Source organism: Muscardinus avellanarius (genome assembly GCF_963383645.1).
Source record: "Muscardinus avellanarius genome assembly, chromosome: 7".
Classification (NCBI taxonomy): Eukaryota; Metazoa; Chordata; class Mammalia; order Rodentia; family Gliridae; genus Muscardinus; species Muscardinus avellanarius.
This window is the reverse complement of record NC_137793.1, coordinates 116,690,410-116,713,236: the sequence shown is the minus strand read 5'-3', so window position 1 is coordinate 116,713,236 and position 22,827 is coordinate 116,690,410. Positions and strand designations below refer to the sequence as shown.

Sequence of the window (22,827 nt, the reverse complement as noted above, 5' to 3'; positions counted from 1 at the left end):
CGCAGGCGCCTCCTCGGTTACTAAGGCCGGAGCCCGGCGAGGGCGCCGGCTGCTGGGTGCCTCCGGGCGGCGTCGAAGCCCGGCCGCGCTCGCCATGCCGAACCGCAGGGCCAGCCGCAATGCCTACTACTTCTTCGTGCAGGAGAAGATCCCCGAGCTTCGCCGGCGAGGCCTGCCCGTGGCCCGAGTGGCCGACGCCATCCCCTACTGCTCCGCGGACTGGGCGGTGAGGCCGAGGGCAGTTGGGCGGCGGGAGAGGCCTGGCCGGCCGGGCTCCACACCCGGAGCCCGGCGCCGGCCCTCGCTGTCCGTCCTCCCTCCTTACATCTGCCGCCTGCCCCCTTCTCTCCCCCCAAGCTCCTGAAAGAGGAAGAGAAGGAGAAATACACAGAAATGGCTCGGGAGTGGAGAGCCGCCCAGGGGAAGGACCCCGGCCCTCCGGAGACGCAGGTGAAGTCAGGAGGGCCCTCCGAGTGCGGGACGCGCGGGCGCCCGGCGAGGACTGCGGGCAGCTTGGCGCCAAGAAGAGTTTAAGTTTTTTCTTAGTGTTAATAAGTCTGTTAAAAAAAAACATCAACGACAACACACACACACACCCTCCAGTGGGCCTGGTGGTAAAAGGCCCAGGAGATCCCGGTTTGGAAAGCTGCAGACAATAAGCCTTAATCAGGAGTGGAGTGTTGGGTATTTATAAGCTGCGCAGGACGATCTCTACATGGCCCTTTTAACTCACTTAGAAGTAGTCGGGACCAGTATTTTTCAGTGACACCTAGAACCAAGCCAGATGCTTTGTTTTAAATACTGCAATAAGGAGACTTGGAGGTGGTGAATATTTGTAAAGGGTTCAGTAGAGTTTATTCGAAGTAAATTTCGGCATAGTAAAATGTTAAAAGTGCTAAACCAGAAAAGTGAAAGGTAATGATGAGGGTTTTTTTTTTTTTTACTCCTCCCTTCTGTGTTCTTTCTGTTCTTGAATAGTAAAATTCCACTCTTAAATTATTTTTCTTGATTTAGATTTGATTTTTATTCTGTAGATTTATGTTTGAGTAGAAATTCGAGGTGATTGATTTTATACTTAGCTTTTGAATCTCTGCTGTGAACCTTGATTTTTCTTTTAACTCTAATTTTTTATAGACATTTTTCCTGTAAACTTAAGGCCTGTGAGACTTGGAGTCAGATAATCTGGTTTTTACCTCAAATGAAACCATAGTATTAGAGTTCTTTGTTGAATAATGTTCTTTTGGCCACCAGCCTGGTGTAAATGACTCGGGAAGGTTAGCTTGGTCAGTGGTGCGAATGGCTGTCAGTAGTAGTTGAGTTTGTTATTTTTCCCATACCTTCTGGTTCACGCTATTTATAGCTTTTGCTGTTGTCTGCTTTTGTTGGTGTTGACAAATGGTTTTTTCATTGAGTTTATTGGCCTTGAGATGTTATTAATCTCTGGACTATTTTGAAGTTATTTTGCTACATATAAATACATGGCCTAAAGCATTATTCTATAAAGAGTTTTTAAAGTATGGGGATAATGACTCTCTTTCTCTTTAGAAATTCCCTTCCACACCACTAAGGAGGCCAGGCATGCTCGTACCAAAGCAGAGTGTTTCACCCCCAGATATATCAAGTTTGTCTCTAAAAAGTGATCAAGGTAGAGTATTTCCAAAATATTTTACTTGAATTTGGATGTCTAAAAACGCTGCTGACCTACTGATCAGATAAAATGTTTTCTGTTAATTTTGAGCATCCCTTTCAAAGTAATAGACTATAAGTGTTTATTATAGTGCTAAAGTTATAAAATAAGGTAATTTGCATTTGTTGGAGTAGTGCTGGAGAGTTTTTTTGTAACAAAGATCTAGCCTATTTTTTTTTCTTTTTTTGGTACTGGAAATAATTGAACCCAGGGCATTTTACGTCCAAGCTACACCCCCAGCCCTTTTTCTTATTTTTTATTTTGCTTTTTTTTTGTTTGTGTGTGGTACTGGGGGTGGAACCCAGGGGCATTCTACCTCTGAGTGACATCCCCAGCCCTATTTTTTATTCTTTATTTTGAAACAGGGTCTCACTGATTTGCAAAAGGCCTCACTAAGTAGTGGAGGCTGGCCATGAACAGTGATACTCCTGTCTTAGCCTCCCAAATGCTAGGATTACAAGTGTGCACCACAATGCCCGGCTATTATTTTTTATTTTGAAACAGGGTCTCTTTAAATTGCTGAGGGTCTCACTAAATTGCTGAAGCTGTTGTTTTGGTTTTTGTTTTTGTTTGTTTTATTTTGTTTTGGCAGGTCTAGGGTTGGAACCCAGGGGCATTCTACCTCTGAGCTATACCCCCTGCCCTATTTTTTATTCTTTATTTTGAAACAGGTTCTCACTAAGTTGCGGAAGACCTCACTAAGTAGCTGAGGTTGTCCACAGTCTGTGATCCTCCGGTGTCAGCCTCCAGAATGCTGGGATTACGAGTGTGCGCCACCACGCCTGGCCCGAGGCTGTGTTTGAACCTGTGATTATTCTTTCTCAGCCTCCCAAGTACTGGGATTACAGGCATATACCACCATGCCTGGCCTGGTCTCTTAGATTTGTTTATAGCTAGAAACTTAAATACATTTAATTTATTTTTTTTATTTATTTATTTTTTGGTGGTACTGGGGTTCCTGGAAGCCCTTCTACCTCTGGGCTACACTCCCAGACCTATTTTTATATTTTTATTTAGAAACAGGGTCTCCTAAGCCAGCGCGCGCGGCTGGCTTCGAACCTGCGCGGTCCTCCTGTCTCCGCCTCCCAAGCGCGGGGATTACAAGCGTGCGCCACCACGCCCGGCTAAATACATTTAATTTATAAAGTTAGGAGGGAAGAATAAAATGTGGGGGGTGGTACTGGGGATTGAACCCAGAGGCATTCTACCTTTGAGCTATACCTCCAGCCCTGTTTTATTTTTTTTATTTGGAAAAGGGTCTCACCAAATTGGTGAGAGCCTTGCTAAGTTGCTGAGTGACTTTGAACCTGTGATCTTCCTGTCTCAGCCTCCCAGGTACTGAGATTACAATCATGTGCCACCACACTCCACAGGAATACCTTTTTGAGATCTATTGTACAGCCTGGTAACTAGAGTTAATAATGTAATTTATATTTCAAATGGCTGTTTTTAAATACTTGGACTGAAAACTAAGCATCTGAGGTGATAGGTTAATCCATTTGATTTCATCATCCCTCATTGTACACATATATCAAAACCACATTATACATCATAAAGGTATACAATTATTAGTTTTCAGCTAAAAATAAAATTGACAAAATGCCCCAGGGTGGTAGTAAAGGTAAACTTTAATTATTTTTGAGCCATCCCAGAAAAGAGCATAGCTAAAAAGGAAGGGCCTTCACTATTCTTTCTGGTTATTTTTGTTAGTTGTGTTCTACCTTTATTTAATACACAGTAAACTTAGGTCATTGGTCTTAAACTGGCCAGTCTTGGAAAATAGGAATACTCCACACACTCTCACGTGGCTCAGGTGTAGGCGGCCTTGTGTATTGGTAAAAGGTAGGGAAGGAACGGACTAAATGTCTTTACTGTGTTTCTGCACTGATGCTACTTGATTTTATTTCATAAACCTTTTTATTTGTTTAATATGGGTTGCAACTTACATTGTTCCTGAGATCAAGGCTAATCTCAGCTAAATTATGTAGAGCTGGCTATAAGTTTGAATAATTTTGTTGCTTTGAACAAAAGAGTAGTTACTACTTTAATCCTAGATAAATATAATTATAAAAGTTTTGACTGATTATAAATTTTGAATGTGATTATAGAAATTTTATCTAGTTGAGTTTTTCTAGCTTATGAAAATAGGAAGACAAAGAAAATGGCTTTTTTCCTTTGAACTAAAGCAATTTTTTGGGAGGGGTAATTTTGAGACACTTGTCTTACTTATTTTTTTTTTTTTTTTTTTAGCTCTCCTTGGAGGCATTTTTTACTTTTTGAACATTTTCAGCCATGGCGAGCTACCCCCTCATTGTGAGCAGCGCTTCCTCCCTTGTGAAATTGGCTGTGTTAAATACTCTCTTCAAGAAGGCATTATAGCACACTTCCACAGTTTCATAAATCCTGGTAAGTGGCCGGTTAGTTGGGTGATAGATCTTAAAATGTGCATTTATCTTGTCTTCACTTCTTAATGGTTTGTTTTCTTAAAAGCTGAAGTATAAGCTGGGTATAGTGGCCCACACCTGCAACCTTGGGAAGCTGAGATTGGAGGACCTCAGATTTGAGGCCTGCCCAAGCAACTTAGTGAGACCCTGTTTCAAAATAAAATAGGGCTGGGGTGTAGCTCAGAGGTAGGATGCTTCTGGGTTCACTCCCTGGTATCAAGAAAAAAGCAAAAGCTAAAGTATAGCTGAGTTCTAAAATGTAACAAGACTTCGTAATACTTGGTTGAGGTGCTAATAGAATTAGGTGGGTTGTTGCTTTAGGCTTTTAACCTTATATGCATGTTAGAATTGGGTGAAAATGTTCCCCCCAACACCTGACAACCACAGAGGAAGAAGGATTTACTGGTTTTGGAGGTTCCACGCCTTAGGGCTGGCTCTGATGTGCAGTGGTGGCGGTGGCAGGGTGTGCAGAGGGGTGCTGCTCTCGCTGCGAGGCCAGGAGGAGAGGGCGGGGTGGGCCCTGCACATAGGTAACCCCCGAGCGCACATCGCAGTGACCCACCTGCCTGTGCTGGCAGCCAGTCAGTTGATTATCAGTCCATCAGTGGATTTACCCCGATGAGATTAGAGCCCCCAGGATTCAGTTATTTCACCTCTGAACATTTTTGTATTACCAATAGCTGAGCTTTTCCAAGAGACATTCAATATCTAAGCCATAAGAGGTGGAATACCTGGAAAAGGCGTAGCTGTCATTTGCTTGCCTGTTCCTTTACATCTTGGAGTTTTCCTTGAGCCTTTTTGCTTTGCTTTTGTGCCGTCCTTCACTTCAGTGTTCACTATGTATAACCTCGAGGAAGCTGCTTAATCCCGGAACCCATTGTCTTGTTTGTACAGTGGAGACGATGGATGCCCGTTAGTGGGGTTAGAAGGAACAGATAAGAAAACACGAGAGTAGCCTGCACTCTCAGGTGATGTCTGTCGCTGCTGCGCCCTCATTAGACGCAAAGGTAACTAGGAACACCTAGCTTCAGCTCTCTTCCCAAGAAGGTGGGCAGTGGTCAGGGGAACACCGCCTCCTTGAAGGGAAGGAGAAATTCAGAGGAGGAGACGTTGGCTTTATCTGCAGTCTGTTGGTCGCTGTAAAATGAATTAGGACGGCCTCCCTTGCTGATGAGGGGAAAGCCTGTCCTGGCACGGCAGGGCAGCCGCTCAGGACAAGGCAGGCGGCCACCCGCTGGCTCTCGCGTATTGAGACATAGGTTGGACCTGGATGCTTTCTTCCTTAGAACTGTGTATACCGTTGTGTCGAGGGCTCACCTGTGTGAACCCTCAGCCAACATTGTTTGTACAGGCTTTCCTTATAAGGGGTAACTTGCTTTTGAAAGTAGTGTAGACAACATTCCATAATTCTTTGATATAGTCATAATTTCTTTGGTTAAAAAAAATGAACTTTTTTGTATTTTCACATAATAAAAATTTTCTAACCAGGCTACTACCTGATCCTGTAGAGTATTCCTATAACAGTTAGAGGACTTTCCAAATTTCTGCTGTTCTGATCACGGTTATTTTGTATTACAGGTGAAATTCCACGAGGATTTCGATTTCATTGTCAGACTGCAAGTAAGTATAAAGAACTGGGATAGAATATAGGAATTGACTATATGTATACTTGGCCTGGTGTGATATTGCACACCTATAATCCTAGTACTTGGGAGGTTGAGATAGGAAGATCACAGGTTTGAGGCCAGCCTCAGCAACTTAGAAAGACTCTGTCTTAAAATAAAAAATAAAATAGGGCCAGAGGTGTATTTCAGAGGTAGATGCCCCTGAGTTCCATCCCCAGTACTTAAAAACAGTACTGGGGGAATACTGGTTAAAACGTATTCCTTACATCAGTAGTGACCCCTGAGGTGAAGGACAGCACATAACACAGAAGTTGACAGAAGATGAGACTTAGATTATTGCTGGAGAATCTTCATAGAAACGATAGATGGTGCTTGTGAACTTTACAAACTTTAATAAACTTATAGTATGATATCTCTTCTTTCCACACAGTTGTGGGGGTTTTTTCTGTATAATCTTATGACCTTGGGTTTTAGTGCTCAGTACTTGGAAGAATCTTTCAAGAGGTCTTAGCAAGATTTAGGACCATTTACAGCTGCCAATGGTGGCGCACGCTTGTAATCCCAGCATTTGGGAGGCTGACAGGATCGTGGTTCCCAGACAGCCTCAGCTCTTACTTAGGCCCTTTGCAACTCGGTGAAACCCTGTTTCAAAAACTAAAGAATAAAAAATAAGGCTGGGATGTAGCTCGGAGGTAGAATGCCCCTGGGTTCCATCTCCAGTACCACACACACACACACACACACACACACACACACACACACACACACACACAAAGCAAAAACACAGATTTAGGACAAGTGTATCCATCCAAAACAAGTTTTTACATTATGCTTCAAAAGTAATCGTTAAAAACAACAAAATAGTTTTGAGTTTGTAGATGAGAACGTTTTTAAGTCTTGTGTGACCAAAGGGCATGGCTGTTGCATTGGTTAGCTTATCCTGTCTGTGACCAAAATGCCTGACAGGAGGAGAGGGTGCTCACTCACTGTCCCGAGGACTCCAGGGCATGACAGACAGCTCCCAACCTGGACAGCCAGGGAGCACAGAGGGCCAGGGAGCACAGCGGTCAAGGCTGCCTGGGGGCCGCCTCCAGCCACCCTGGACCTCGCTGCCTTGGGACAAGGCTTCGAGCACACGAGCTTGGGGGCCTCCCAGACAGCTCTGTACTCAACCTAAGTGTTTAGACTCCCAGGAACTAGGCTTAGAACAGTTTCCTTTCTGGTAACACTAAAAGTCATGATGGGTTTATTTTTTAACTTAGAGTAGTTCAAAATTGTCATTGTTTGATTAGGGAGCATATAATGATTTCTATACATAAGTTTTTTGTGATACTGGGGATTGAACCCAGGAGAATTCTACTTCTGAGCTAGAAACCCCAGCCATATTTTCTTTTTTTTATTTGGAAACAGGGTCTTGCTAACTTGCTGAGAGCCTCATTAAGTTACTGAGGCTGGTTTTGAACCAGCCACCCTCCTGTTTCAGCCTCCCAAGTACTGGTATTACAGACATATACCACCACAAACAGAGGGGTGTGTGTGTGTGTGTGTGTGTGTGTGTGTGTGTGTGTGTGTTTAAAGTTTGCACAACTAGCCTGTGGAAAATTAAAATTAGAAACACATTTTTCCTCCCATGTCCAGGAAGGGAGAAGGGGGCCAGGGTGGGATGTGGAGGGAGATCGCCAAGTGACCTGTGCACGTGTGAGTGTGTCCCTGGAGTCTTCCTAGGATGTACAGTTGCAATGCTCCAGTAAAAGTGTAAACAAGTAATTTTTAAGCCTGCCACAAGAAGCAGCTTTACTATATTCTTATAATGCTTTTTTTAAAATAAAGGACAATACTTGGACTTAGTTTTGCTTGTATATTTTGGATTTTTCTGGCCTTAGTGGAAAATATATATTAATCATTGTTTGCTTTGGAATTAGTGTTAGAGGGTATAGAATAAGGTTTTTATTTTCAGTATGTCCCCTTACATAATTTTTAATTGAAAAAATGTTTGTAATATGAAAGAAAACTTCTGTAATATATTTGAAGTATAAGCATATCTAATCTTTCCAAGTTTTCTATCATTTGAGATTATTGAACTAAGTAGATTATAGTTAGAAACATAAAACTTAGCTAGTGAACTAAACTTTACATTTTACTTATGCTGTCTCTGGCTTGTTCATCTGTGGGATGAGTTTTTTGTGAGAGCGCCACTGGCTTACTGTTTCTTTGCTGTCTTGATTCTGATAAAATTCTTTTTTTTTTTTTTTTTTTTTTTGGTGGTACTGGGGTTCCTGGAAGCCCTTCTACCTCCAGGCTACACTCCCAGACCTATTTTTACATTTTTATTTGGAAACAGGGTCTCTTAAGCCAGTGAGGCTGGCTTCGAACCAGTGTGATCCTCCTGTCTCCGCCTCCCAAGTGCGGGGATTAGAAGTGTGTGCCACCATGCCCGGCGAAAATTCTTTTTTAGAAATCTCTTTTAAACTTACTTTTACATTTTCTGGTTGATCACATTAATAGAAAGTGTATGCTTGTTTGTCGATGTTAGGGGTTGAACCTAGGGCATTCTACCTTTGAGCTACACCCCCAGCTTTGTGTGTGGGTGTGGGGGGGAGTGCTGGGGATGAAATCCAGGGGTTTTTCTACTTCTGGGCTACACTATACTCTCAGACCTATTTTATATTTTATTTGGAAACAGGGTCTCACTAAGTTGCTGAGAACCTCACTAAGTAGCTGAGGCTGGCTTTGAACCTGCACGATCCTCCTGTATCAGCCTCCCAAGTGCTGAGATTACAAGTGTGTGCCACCACACCTGGCTGTCACCCTCAGCTATTTTAAGTTGCTGAGGCTACCCTCAAATCTGCAATTCTCCTATCTCAGAACTAGGATTACAGGTGCTTGCCACGATGTTCAGCATAAGTATGGTTCTTTAAGAAGTAACAAAAGGTCTGGTAAGGACTCTAAAAATATTCTCTTAATTATTCAACCTAATTGAAACTGAGCACAATTTTTTTATATTTATGGGAGCTTAAAGTGTTTGAAGCTCGCCAATTTAAGCTTGTCCTAAATTGCCAGTTTGATAACCCTGGGAAACGTGCCAATTAAATAAGATAAATGAGCACGAGAGTGGCAGGCATGTCGACGTTATAACTCAGGCTGTGATAGCAGAGGGCCTCACGAGTGGCTGAGGCTGGCCGAGAACCGATGATGCTCCTGTCTCAGCCTCCCAAGTACTGGGTGGGATGACGAGTGTGTGCCGCCACACCCGGCTTCAATAGGATGTTTTAATGATAAATTGTTTACTTAAGTAATGTTGGAGTGTTTTTTAAATACTCGTGTTAGTGCTGGGTCTGTTGAAAAGTCTACTCAGCCCTTGATCCTTCATGTACTGACCGGGGCCGCCAGGGAGAAACAGGCGAGTGCTGGCCTCCACTCTCCCGGAACCGTTCCCTGCCCGGCTGCTGCAGGCCTGCTCCCCTCTGCAGGCCTTCCAAGCTGGTCTGCAGCTTCGCCCGTCCTTCCCAGAAGCTGAACTCATCCTGCATCTTTTCCTAAAAGTTTCAGTACCATGTGAACATTACAATGTGGTCTCTGGTGTAATTGCTTATCTGGAGTACCTGTGGGTATTCTTTCAACTTTAGTTTCTTCTTCCTGTTTCTCTTTTTAAAACTGCTTATTCATATAGAGTATTTGTAAAAAGTGATTTCTGAATTTAAGGCCTATAATAATGTTTATTTAAGACCTATAAAAATGTTGTCTTACCCCCCTGAGAAGATTTATCTTTGGTGCTCTGAGACAACCTGGCGGCTCCAGAGCTATCAGAAACACCCGCCTTTCCACATCCTTCTGGGGAGGGAAATGCCCCCCAAACTAGCCTCACCTCTCTGGGTTCCTATGGCCTGCACTTTGACCCGGTGACCCTTCACTGAGTTTGTGTGCTTTTTTTAATTATTTTATTTTCTGGTGATACTGGGGTTCCTGGAAACCCTTCTACCTCCAGGCTACAATCCCAGACACCTATTTTTTTATATTTTTATTTGGAAACAGGGTCTCTTAAGCCAGGCACGATCCTCTCTCTGCCTCCCAAGCGCGGGGATTACAAGCGTGTGCCACCACACCTGGCTTGTGTGCTCTTAATATTCTCAAGCCCTTTTATTTAATTTTTATTTTTTTATTTTTTGTAGTACTGGGATTCCTGGAAGCCCTTCCACCTCTGGCCTACACTCCCAGACCTATTTTTTATATTTTTATTTGGAAACGGTCTCTTAAGCCAGCGCAGCTGGCTTCGAACCTGCGCAATCCTCCTGTCTCCACCTCCCAAGCGCTGGGATTACAAGCGTGCGCCACCACGCCCGTCTTCAAGCCCTTTTGTTTTTCTGGGAGACTTGGTCTGAATGAGTTCACCCATTTTTTTCCTGGAAATGAAAGTCTTCATCATATAGTCTTTTTTTTTTTTTTTTTTTTTTTTTTTTTTTGGTGGTGGTACTGGGGTTCCTGGAAGCCCTTCTACCTCCAGGCTACACTCCCAGACCTATTTTTATACTTTTTTATGTGGAAACAGGGTCTCTTAAGCCAGCACGGCTGGCTTCGAACCTGCACAATCCTCCTGTCTCCATCTCCCAAGCGCGGGGATTACAAGCGTGCGCCACCACGCCCGGTGTCATCATACAGTCTTTTAAAAAGCAGCCATTACTATTAAGTTCTCGAGTATTATCAACAAAGCATTCATGAAAGGCAGCATGGGAGTCATGGAAACACTGGGCCTGGTCACCTTGCAGCCTGTGTCTGAGCCACAATGCGGTCATCGCTTTACCCACAACCAACTCTCTTGGCTTAATTCTCAGTGGCTCATTTTTGTATATATCACCTGCCTCCTAGAGTGGTCTTAAGATTATGGGTTACAACATGTAAAGTACCTAGCCCATGCAGTGGTGTGCACCTGTCACACCGGTACTTGGGAGGCTGAGATAGTAGGACACCATGTGTGAGTCCAACCTCAGCAATTTAGCAAGACCTTGTTTCAAAATAAGAAATGTATGTGGCCTGAGGTGTAGGTTGGAGGTAGAATGCCCTGAGTCCAATTCCCAATAACAAAAAAAAAGAACCATAACCAAGTTTGGTACAAATGCTTAAATATGAGTTACCCACCACTCTCCTCCCATACCCCTCCTTCCATACCTGTTCTTTAATGTTTGTCTTGTCCAGAATTTGATCTTCTACATCCTTTGTGTTTCCCTCAGGTGATTCAAGTCACAAGATTCCTATTTCAAACTTTGAATTTGGGCAGGACCAAGCAACTGTGTTGCAAAACCTTTATAAGTTTATTCATCCAAACCCAGGGAACTGGCCACCTATCTACTGCAAGGTAACTTCCAGTGAAGATCTTTTAATTAGATACTAGAAGATCCACAAAAAGTACCAAAAGAAAAAATTTGCCTGTGTTTTAGCAATTTGTATTACATGTTAGTTTGGAATTGTTTTCATATGATCATGCTTTTTCTCTTAAATTTTTCTGCTTTGGAAGAGAGATTTTTGAAGACTATAAAAGCTGGATTTATTTTCAGTTGAGTAGATAGCATATTTCTTAAGTTTTTCCTTCTGAAATAGTTGTGTTATCCTTGTACACTGGAGAATTGGTGCCCCGTCCTGTACACCTGTTCTTCCAGACAAGATTACCTTTTACTGAAAACCATATTTGTAGCAATCTCTTGTTCCTCCTCTTGTAATATTTACAGGAGGCCATCTTCTTTATTTTCTTTAAATTCTTCTTGGCTAAGAGTCAGAGGATTGAGTTTTGGTCTTGGTGCTTATTGTATACACATGAGCATATGACCTCATCTTTATGTGAACATTGTTTTTGCTTTTTACAAAGTGTGTGAACGCTGCTATTTAAACGTAACCAGCTAATAACAACAGGAGCCTTTTCACTGTGCGCCAGTCTGTAGGAGTTGTTATTTAGTTGTCACAAACTCTTCAGACTCTCCTGCATCGCCCCCTCCACACATCCATTTGAAAGGCCAACATTAATTAGTTAAAGGTAACTCAAGATAGAAGAAAAATACAAGTAATCTTTTCTCTCTAGTCTGATGATAGAGCCAGAGTCAACTGGTGTTTGCAGCGAATGGCAGCGGCGTCAGGTGAGGGAGCTCTGGTCACGCAACGTGTCTTACATGTTTGTTTCTGTGTTGATATCCGTGTTCTAAGTTCACTAATTGCATGTGGTTTCTGTTTACGAATGGAAGAAGTCGTGCAAGATCTAGAACTTCTCACTGTAGAGGACCTTGTAGTGGGAATCTACCAGCAAAAATTTCTCAAGGAGCCCTCCAAGACCTGGGTTCGAAGCCTCCTAGATGTAGCCATGTGGGATTATTCTAGCAACACAAGGTATTGATATTTTTATAGCATAATGATTTTGATTTCTCTAAATTATATTAGAATCACTACATTTTCTGAAAAATAAAGTAGAACTAGTTTTTGCCTTTTTATTCAATATTTCCCTGTGAAATCTTAAAAAGTATTTTTAATATGAGTCCATTGATTGTAAGATTCATTGTTACTCAGTGTGCCATGAAAAGCAAAAAGAACTGCCAAGTAAACTATTCCCTTCATGTCACTTAGAGTTTCTATAATGATAAAATAATTTTTTAGATTTTTTAGACAGATCTTTATATCAAAGTTTTTGTGATTACCTATAAAGAAATACATAAGTGAAATAAACTGGTCAAAGCATTTATTATTTTGAAATAATCTTAGATTTACTGAAAAGTTACAAAATTAGTAAAAAGTATACATTTCCTTGGGCTCCCTCATTGTTAACATTTTAATATATTTTCTTTATAATTTTGTCTCTGTACACACTTCTTCAAACTACTTGAGAATCAGTTGCTTTCCTAAACTTTTTCAACCTAAATTCTTCAGTGAGCATTTCTTAAGAATAAGAACCTTGTCCGGGCATGGTGGCACACGCTTGTAATCCCCACGCTCAGGAGGCAGAGACAGGAGGATCGCGCAGGTTCGAAGCCAGCCGCACCGGCTTAAGAGACCCTGTTTGCAAATAAAAAGTATAAAATGGGCCTGAGAGTGTAGTCCGGAGGTAGAAGGTTTCCAGGAACTCCAGTACCCCCCCGCCACACACACACACACAAAGAATAAGAACCTTTTCTTCTTGTTACAGTAGTATAGTTATTAAAGTCAGGATATTGTCAATGATATAATACTATTACCTAATCTGAACACCATGTAGAATTTTGCTAGGTTCCAATACTATCTAGAGCCAAAAGACACTTAGCCCGAGTCTCCAACCCATGGTCACATGTTGCACTTGTGTTTTACGTCTCCTTAGGCTCACTTAACCAGGACTGTCCATCAGTGTTTACTTTGACTTCCATGATTTCTCATCTTTAAAGTGTAATTGTAGTCAGATGTGGTGGAACACCCCTGTAGCCCCATTACTTGGGAGGATGAGACAGGAAGATCACAAGTTTGAATTCTGCCTCAGAAACTTAGCAAAACACTATTTCAAAATAAAAGTAAAATAGGAGTGGGGGTGTAGCTCAGAGGTGGAATGTCCCTGGGTTCAATCCTTAGTACCACACACAGAGAGAAAGTGTAATTGTTTTAGCACAAGGCTTCTCTGAGTTTATTATTGTAGGTCCATTTTCTGAGGTATTTGGTGAGTCCTTTCTGTATGCTGAATCAGGTTTTATTTCTGGAGAATTTTCTTAGATTAGTAGTTTAATATTAGTTGGGTTCCACTATTTAGTTTTTCTTCATAAGGGAATCCATAATAATGTTTGAACTTCCTTACTTATCTTTCATTTTCATTACTTATAACTTCTGGGTATTTTTATTTTTCTCATGATAGTTTTCTACTTTGTTCTGTTTCTTTACATTCTAACTGAATCTGTTCTTCCTTCGCCGTTTGTAAGTTGTTGCTTTCCCATATGGTTCTGTCTTTTCTCTTTCGTCCCTGGGTTTGGTCAACTCTGTTTCTTCTCATTTTTTGTCCATCACTGTGTTTCACTGTGATCTTTCTAATTCAGGGTGTGTGTCCATATCTTCACATTCAGCATGGAATGTTAAGTCCTCTTCGTCTCTAGGAGGACCGTTTGGGGTTGTTAGCACTGCTGCGTTTTGGTGCTCGTTTTCTGTTTTCTCTGTACTTGGTAGCGCTCTGTGGACGGCGTGCCCTTGGTTTCCTGAGCAGGGCTGATTGGAGTGCCCTGAGTCCGGTCAAGTGCTCCCTCATGCCAGTGTGGCTCCGTGCAGGCTCCAGTGGACTGGGGTGGGGAGGGCCTCCCTTCTCTGTCTAGTGTGTTCTCACAGGATGCTACATCTCCCTTTCTTGCTTTTTCCTCTGCCAACTTTCTGCAGGGCCCTCTCCACTCCTGTGTTCAGCCGGCACTCTCGTGTGTTCAGTGCTCGGCTACCTGGGCTGTTTGAGTATTTGTGGGGTGATTGTAATGTAAGCTTAGGCTTTCCATTCTCCTCTTCTCTCCTAGTGAAAGGCAAAGATGTATATGATGGGAAGAGAAACCAAGAGTGTCCTTTCTCTTTTACCACGGGTTTTGTGGATTCAATTGTCTACATAAAAGCTTGGAATAAGATTAAGAAAATGCTCCATTGGAATTTAAATGGTTTTATTTTTGTGTGTGTGTGTGTGGTACTGGGAATTGAGTCCAGAGACATTTTACCCCTGAGCCAAGCCCTGCTCTGTTTTATCTTTTTTTTTAAAACAGGGTCTAAGTTGCGGAGGATCTCACTAAATTGCTGAGGCTGTCCAAGAACCTGCACTCTCCCATCTCAGCCTCCAAATACTGGGATTAGAAGTGTGCACCACACATTCAGCTAACCTTAACCTTCCCTCTTTCTTTCTTTCTTTTTACCTATTTGTAGGTAGTTGAGTTTTGTAGTGCTCTATTCATTTGTTTTATTTTAGTACTGGGGATTGAACCCAGGGGCATTCTACCTCCAAGCTACACATCCCAGCCCTTTTTTAAATTTTGAAACATTATCTTGCTAATGTTTACAGTCTTGCTAAACTGCTGAGGCTGTCCTCAAACCTGTGATCCTCCTACCTCAGCCTCCCAAGTATTGGGATTACAGGCCTGTACCACCATGGCTGGTTATAGTGTTCTCTTTTCTAGTTATGCTGTACTTGTAGGTTTTGTCTTCTCTTTGGGGTTTTTGTTGTTTGTTGCTGCTGGAAAGTTGATGAACGGTGTGATAGGATATTTCAGTTTATGTACCATTACCTCAGCTACAGGCCAATTAATTTCAAAAATGTCATGTGGAGTCTCAGTTGGCGTCCACGTTTTTCCACACCGTCACCCTCTGTGCTGTCAAGAGTTTGGGTGAGGCGGTGCTGTCTGGGATTCCCTTCCTCACCACCGCCAGCCTTTCCTCACTCAGGTGCCTGAGTGCTACGGACAGTCTCCTCCGTTACAAAGCCCCACAGCATGGCCTCAAAGAACATCTCACACCACAGCGACTCTCTCTCTACCAAACTTACCACATTTTTTCAATTACAAAATGTGCTTTCTTCAGTCTTAACTATGAAATTCATTTGACAAGATGTCGTACAGTTGCTGCTGGATCGTTGAAATACGGCCTCAGCCTACAAATCTCAGTATCATCCTGGTGGTAAGCAGACAACTGCAGGCCAACATTTTGGTCAAGGAAAGGAAAAGCTGTGGCAGGGTGGAGCCTCACAGTGCAGTAAGATTCCAGTACATCGTATTATACAAGGGAGTTTGGGTTGTAGTGAACTTGAGAAACTGGTTCGGATCTGTTAATATAAGACTCACATCAAACACCGCTCTTAAGTACCTGTTAGACAGCTTTAAGTTTGTAGTAAGGTTTTGGTAACTGTCTCCAGCTCCATGAGGGATGGTTCATATGGTGAAATTGAGTACAGTTAGACAAAGTGAATATTAGAAGCACACGCAGAAAGGCAGTTAGTGGTCCTCATGTTAGCTTGGAGGCAGTTAGTGGTCCTCATGTTAGCTTGGAGGCTAGCACATTTAAAACGTTTACAGGCCTCCCATTCTCCGTGTGCTTCCTGTGACCATTGCCTTGGGTCCATTCGCTGTCAGCGCTGCCAGTGAGAGCCGCGCAGTCTTTGTTTAGTGGACAGTGTTTATGGACCCTGCCTTGGTAGCAGTCGCCATGCTGAGCCACGGAGCACGGTGAGTGGAGGAGGTGTGCAGAGCCTGCTGCCAAGTGCTGGCCCGCTCGCTCTGTAGGATGGCCAAGCAGGCTTTTGAGAGTCTAACATTCAACCTGAAAAAAGGAAGTAGGAGAAAGGGGCCCAAGGCCTTATCAGCTTTAAGAAGGAATTTTCTCTAGTAGGGAAGTGGTATATTCGGTTTCTGAAAGAGCTCCCTGTATTTAATGGATGCACTGGAATAAGGCAAGAAAGTATGGAACCTTCTGTTACTAGATACCCAGGCAAGAAGTGACTCGGGGCAGGGGGTGACGGCCCTGGAAATGGGGAGGGGTCAGGTGAACTCTAGGTTGGTGGACTGGACACACGGAGAGAGAAGGGAAAGGAAGGACAGAAGAAAACTGGGTAGATGGAGGGCAAGCTTAGCATGTCCCGAGACCCTGGCGAGGCATCAGGTGGTCCTGCAGCATGCGGGCAGTCACCTGGGCAGAAGGCGCCTCGGCACAGCCCCAGCTACCTACAGCCCGGGTTTAGGCACCCTGCCACCGGCCCTGGACAGTGGTAAGGGCGCTTGAGATGAGGGGGGAAGCAGATCCTGTATGCAGTGACACGGTGCCCCCTCCCCTGGATGCAGTGCCCCTTCTGGACTCTGTGCTCCCTCCTGGATGCCGTGACGCTGAGCTCACTCGGCTGGCCAGGGTGCTGGCTTGTTTTTGTTGATGGATTATCTCATTCTCGGGAGTTGTGTGTCGTGGCCTTCCTGTTCTGGTCTTTTTAATGTTGCAGGTTTTCCTTGAATGTTTACTTGTTCTTGGTTGTGTTCGTGTTAGAAATGAGGTGTATAGCCAGGTAGTTAGCTGAATAGGCCTTGCTGTAGGGACGAGGAAGCTTGAAGGTTGGAGCAGAATTCTAACCTCAGAGTACGGAGGCTTTGCCTTAGGACCAGCGACCATCCTCGCTGCCCGCTTCTCCAGGAAGCGCTCTTGCCCTCGCATGGAGTCTGAGGCTGACCTTCGTTGTTCGGAAGCTCAGCTGTGATTACCTGTGCTGTCTCGGTAGAGGCGCATCCTTGAGCCCAGCGCCTCATGGGTTCTGGTATGGTCTCTTCTGTGAGCACTGGAGTCTGAGACTCCTCGAGCCCACATTATCTGTTTCCATGCCTTCACTTTCTTTATATTCTACAAATCTGTTCTATTCCACAGAGGCCTCTCTCCTTTCTCCCCCTTTTTGTGGATGTCTACAGTGGATGGCACTGGGGTTGAACCCAGGGTTGCTCCACAGCTACATCCTCAGACCCTTGGGGGGATGGAGCTCAGGGGCACTCAACCTCAGAGCTACACCCCCTGCCCTATTTTTTATTATTTATTTTGAAACCGAGTTTCACTGAGTTGCAGAGGGCCTCACTAAGTAGCTGAGGCTGTCCATGAACCACGATCCTCCTGTCTCCGCCTCCAGAATGCTGGGATTACAAGCATGCGCCACCACGCCCGGCTCCCCTTGTGGTTTTATTTTGAGGTATGGTCTCACCAATTTCCCGGGCTACCTCGTCCTTGGCGACTTCCTGCCTCAGCTTCCCAAGTTGCTGAGGTTGCAGGTGTGCGCCACCTCACCCAGTTTGCCTCCTTCGTTGGCATTTTCATAGGGTCTCAGTAAGAAGAAGTTTGTGCACATATGGAGTCTACCATCTTGGACCAGAAGCTCCAGCAATAGTAGTGTTCAGAGATGCAGTTTGATATTTTGACATCGCTTTACAATATTTTTCTTAGTTTAATAAAAATATGAGCAGCTCTTGTGCATAAGGCACAGAACTGGTTCTTTTTTTTTATGGTACTGGGGATGGAACCCAGTGGCATGCTACCTCTGAGCTATACCCCCAGCCCTATGTTTTATTCTTTATTTTGAAACAAGTTCTCACCAAGTTGCAGAGGGCCCCACTAAGTAGCTGAGACTGTCCACGAACCTGCGATCCTCTTGTCTCAGCCTTCCAATCCCTGGGATTGCAAGCGTGCGCCACCACGCCCAGCTCAGCACCCACTGGTTCTTGGGGAATGTGTAGCTTGCCGTGATCCCCTCCCCTCTCATCTCCCGTTGATAAGAGCATTAAGGCAGGCAAGGACACGAGCCGTGGTCGTGATGCCTGGCAGACCAGGGTTTGAAAGCGGTAGATACTTTATGGAATTATTTGGTTCTGGGAAGACGGATAGGACTCCTGTGGGCAGAGGGTGGGGTGAGGGAGGCCCTTTCCCATAGGAAAGGCCTGACAGTGGCTCCAGAATGAAGCAGGGGACAGGACAGCAAGTCAGCTCAACAGCGTGTACTGGATAGGACGTGGCCTGGTGGAGGGTTGTCTGGAGAAGTGAAGTGCCGCATGCCCCCGAGTGGTGAGACTGTGAGCTGTGGAGCCGGCTGGGGCTTATTCCAGGCCCAGACCTGGATGCACGTGTGGCCTAATTTGAGAACTTGAATTTTCCTGGAAAAAGACATCTGAGATAGGCTACAGTAGGAGATAGAGATGGGGCTGCAGAGGGAGTGCTAACAGCTCAACAGAGTATACATCCGATGTTGACAGATAGAATGGACTTGACTAGAAGAAACACTCATGTCTTTAGGGAATCTGTATTTGTGGAAAGGAGATCAAGACATAATAAAAGGAGCCGGGTATGGGGGCGCATGCTTGTAATCCCAGCATTCGGGAGGCTGAGACTGGAGGATGGCGGTTTGTCAGTAGCCTCAGCTACTTAGTGAGGCCCTCTGCAAATTAGACCCTGTTTCAGATATAAGAAAGAATAAAAAATAGGGCTGGGGCTGTAGCTCGGAGGTAGAATGCCCTTGGCTTCTATCCCCAGTACCACACACACACACGAAAATAGTAATAAAAGCAGATAAAGACAGTGCTGTTTTCAGTAGTATGAGTAGATTGGGAGGCCTTGAACACACATAACTTGAGCGTATGATACATTGTTGTTTTGGTCCTCCTCTCCACGCTACGTCCTGGCGTCCACTCCAGCCGGCCTTCCCTGCCCATCTCGACGCAGCATTGCCCCTCACTGACATTCTTTGTGCTTTGCTCCTTAAAACCTGTGGTTACCTATGGATTGTGCTTGTAAATCTCTTGGTCAGTCTTCCCGCCAGGCTGTGTTACTGTGTGTGTCACTTACACTGCCCGCCTGGTGCCCGGGACGTGGGGTGCACTCAGTAGACGTCTGCTGGATGCACGCATGCTAGCTGTAGTCACTGTGTGCCTCTAGATCTCCTGGCTTATTTCAAGGGAAAACTTAAGTTTTGGTTATGCATAATTTGCATAGTATGAATTTGCATCAGAGGAAGTAAAATGAAATCTGTTTTTAAAAGTATCTTTTTATGTGTTAAATTAGAAACTTTAATCTCTGAGTAATGTTGTCAGTTTTCCTTAAATGACTCCCGCTAGGCAGGTTAGAAATCTGGCCAGAAGGCCCCTTGGTGCCCGCAGCTGGGACATTCAGCCTCTTCCCACACAGGTGCAGGTGGCACGAGGAGAATGACACCCTCTTCTGCGCCCTGGCGGTCTGCAAGAAGGTCGCGTAAGTTGAGGGCGGCCCCCTCTTGCCCACTTGCACTCTGGTCTCGCCAGCGGGGATCCAGCTCTGCACCTCTGCTGCTGTAGTCCTGTTAAAAGCGGGTCTTTGACTTGGCCATGCTTGTGGCTCTGTCCATGTCACGTCGCTGCTCACCTGGACAGAGTCAGTGGCTCTGGAGAACCACTTTCGTGACATTTCCCTCCTTGGACTCTTGTGCATGCGGAGGGACCGCACTTCTGGTGTGCAGGCTCCAAAGGCCAAGGCTTTGCCTCTGGTTGTGAGTGAGCACTGGGAGCCCCACACTCTCCCCGGCTGCTGTGCTGGTCCCTTCACCCACAGCCGACCCCAGCTGACCCCTTTCCCCTTTCCCATCCCATTGTAGAAAACCTGAACTGTTTATCTGAAAATCAGGTGGCTTGCCACTAGTAACCTGTTCCCATCTCTTCTCTGAATCTCTAGGTTTGGGGTATTTTTCAATTTAGAGCAGTAGCTCTCAAAAAAAAAATTTTTTTTTTTAATGTGGCGCTGAGGATGAAACCCAGAGGCTTTTTACCTTAAGGCTACACTCCCAGACCTATTTTCTATTTTATCTGGAAACAGTCTCACTACGTTGCTGAGAGCCTCACTCAGTAGCTGAGGCTGGTTTCAAACCTGTGCGATCCTCCGGTCTCAGCCTCCCAAGTGCTGGGATTACAAGCGTGTGCCGCCACGCCCAGCTTTTTTAGAAATTTTAAAGCATGAATGCTTGTGTGTGTGTGTGGCATTGGGGATTGAACCCAGGAGTGTTTTACCTCTGAGATACTCCCCCAGCTCTGTTTTTTATTTATTTTGAAACAGGGTCTAAGTTGCAGAGGACCTCAACTAAGTTGTTGAGAGTGACGATGAACTTGGGATCCTCCTGTCTCAGCTTCCCAAGTACTGGGATGCTGCGTGAATGCTTTCACAGGGAAGGGGATGGGATTCTTGGAGTGCGCTCTTTTCGTTTCCTTTTACAGGTACTGCATCAGTAATTCCCTGGCGACTCTCTTTGGAATCCAGCTCACAGGCACGCATGTGCCACTGCAGGACTACGAGGCCAGCAACAGTGTGACACCCAAAATGGTCGTACTGGATGCAGGGCGCTACCAGGTAAGGAGCCCCGCTCGGAGCATCACCTTAGGGGTTCTCAGCTTTGGGAGGGGAACTGTTCACCTTCTGGTTTCTAATTAAACTTTTACTCTCCTGTGAAAACACTGTCTCTGTTAGCCCTGTGAATTGAAGGCATCTTTTTCTTCTTCATTTGTTATTGGCATATTTGAAATAGTTGTCCTTTATTTCAGCTTTCTGATTTCTTTATACCTTCTTCCTAAAATCCCCAGCCTTTGAATCTCATGCACCTGGGCTGTATACCTGCTAGCACCTTTTCGAGTCAGTAGATACCTAAGGCAGACCTCTTTGTTCTTAGGCACCACTGACTCAGAGCAGCTCTCCTGTCCTCGGTTCCCTCCTTGTGCTTCTCAGTGTTGTCCACCCCTGAAGTCTGCCTGGCTCTCTAGGCTCCAGTGGTACCTCCTCCTGTGACTGCCATTGTCTCCCTGGAATGCCCCAGTGCCAGCAGCTGTTTGATGTTTGGGGGCCTGGGGTTCACCTGCACCTCCACTGTTTTATAGTCCCTTAGAGGGCCCTGTGCAAAGGCACAGCCTCTTGCCCCCTTTTACCCACCTCCCTCTGCCTTGCCCACTGGCCTTTCTTTATTCCCTCACCAGCAGCGTTAGGCAGACCTTGGATGCTGCTGGCAGTTACCATTCTCTGTCTTCACTCTCCTGACAGTTACTTCCCAGGTCATTCCCTCCAGCTCCCATCAGCATCCTCTCCTTTGCCCTTACTTAGAGCTATCTGATGTGATGTCTTCTCCTACTCTGAAAAAGTAGAAGCCATCAAAGAGCTTTTCCACATGTTTCTACCACTTCACCTACCTGTTCTACCGTATTTTCTACTTTCGCTCCAATTATAATGAACAAATGGTTTGTGTTTCTGTCTGAAGCTAACGTATTTCTATATTGTATCTCGTTTTCTTCCAAAGACATAGCTGCAGTAATTTCCCTCTTTCTCTTACATGGTCAGGGTTTCCCTCTGTTCTGAGTCACTCAGCAAATAAACATGCTGTATAATCTCATCTCAGATAAAAGGGCACACCTCTTGTTACCCTATAATTCCTAACGCCCCTCTAGAGTCTACCCTCTTTCTCCTCCCCTTTGCATTAAATGTTAATAGACATTGGAAAAGTCTTTGGGTGTTAGTTTGTATTTTTAAAAAGCAATTTGAAGTAGATCACTAATTGAGAAGAAATAAACATCTCTCCATCTGCATTTTCCATTTGTTTTACAGAAGCTACGGGTCGAGAGTCCAGGATTCCCTCATTTCAACTCTCCTAATCAGGAACAAAGATCCCACACATGTGTGGGTAAGCGCTGAGGTTCCTAGGGTGCTCCTGAAGGGGCACAGGGCCTGGGGCCAGCGCCCAGCTGTGGCGCTGGAGCAGGCTTCAGACTCGCCCTAGGACCTAAGGAGCGGCTGGATGTGGTTTGGTTTAGCATCAACACCTTAGATAGTGTGGATGTGAACATAGTGGAGGCCGTTTTGATACAGTGTCACTTCTCCGACTTCAAAATCTGTTTCTTGTGACAGCTATAGCAGCTAAAGTTCTATAATCTTTATGTCATGATGTCTTAGGAGATGAGAAGCTTTTTTTAAATGGTAACATGAAATTTCAAGGGGTACCTAAAAAACTTGAATTAGGGTTTCCTGTTCTAAAAACAAAACATTTTCATTCCATCTTTGCCTTAAGAATCTCTCTTGTTCACGATCCTTTTTAACCATGGCTTAGTGAGGCCTACAGTGAGATAAAAGTCAATAAATTGAAACATCCCTTTAGAGTGAAACCACTCTTTCTTTTACTGCATTTGTGCTGTCCTAGGTGATTACCCATCTGGGGTGAAGATTTCAGGCCAGAGCAGCAGTGTCCGAGGAAGAGGGATTACCCGCCTGCTCGAGAGCATCTCCAATTCCTCCAGCAGTATCCACAGAGTCCCCAGCTGGGAGAGCCCCCTCTCACCTTACATGCCCCAAAAAGACGGGTAAAACTCTCTCTTCTCTTAAATGATGGTACTTTTTCAATTTCTGGAAAAATAACAGGCCCACCTTCCCTTCCTATTACAGTCATATCAAACATCACATCACTATACAAACTACTTAATTTGTAAGGAAATGGTTTCACAGATTAAAAATAATTGTGGTTGGAGAAGATCTTTGCATTCTTGGTTTATTTTTTTTTTGAAGACTTTTTTCCATTTCCTGACAGTACAATGGGTATGCCATTAAGATT

At 44.5% G+C, this 22,827-nt stretch overlaps 1 protein-coding gene across 1 annotated transcript; it reads left to right on the top strand.

Moving 5' to 3' along the window:
- Positions 1 to 94: 94 nt before the first annotated feature.
- On the top strand, positions 95 to 22,583 carry MAEL (maelstrom spermatogenic transposon silencer; the record flags this gene model as incomplete). Its single annotated transcript, XM_080698356.1, has 12 exons — positions 95 to 226; positions 358 to 450; positions 1,546 to 1,645; positions 3,938 to 4,093; positions 5,710 to 5,751; positions 10,982 to 11,106; positions 11,824 to 11,878; positions 11,984 to 12,125; positions 19,404 to 19,466; positions 20,459 to 20,591; positions 21,831 to 21,906; positions 22,420 to 22,583. The coding sequence occupies 12 exons, from the start codon at positions 95 to 97 to the stop codon at positions 22,581 to 22,583; spliced, it is 1,281 nt and encodes a 426-aa protein (XP_080554482.1).
- Positions 22,584 to 22,827: the final 244 nt, after the last annotated feature.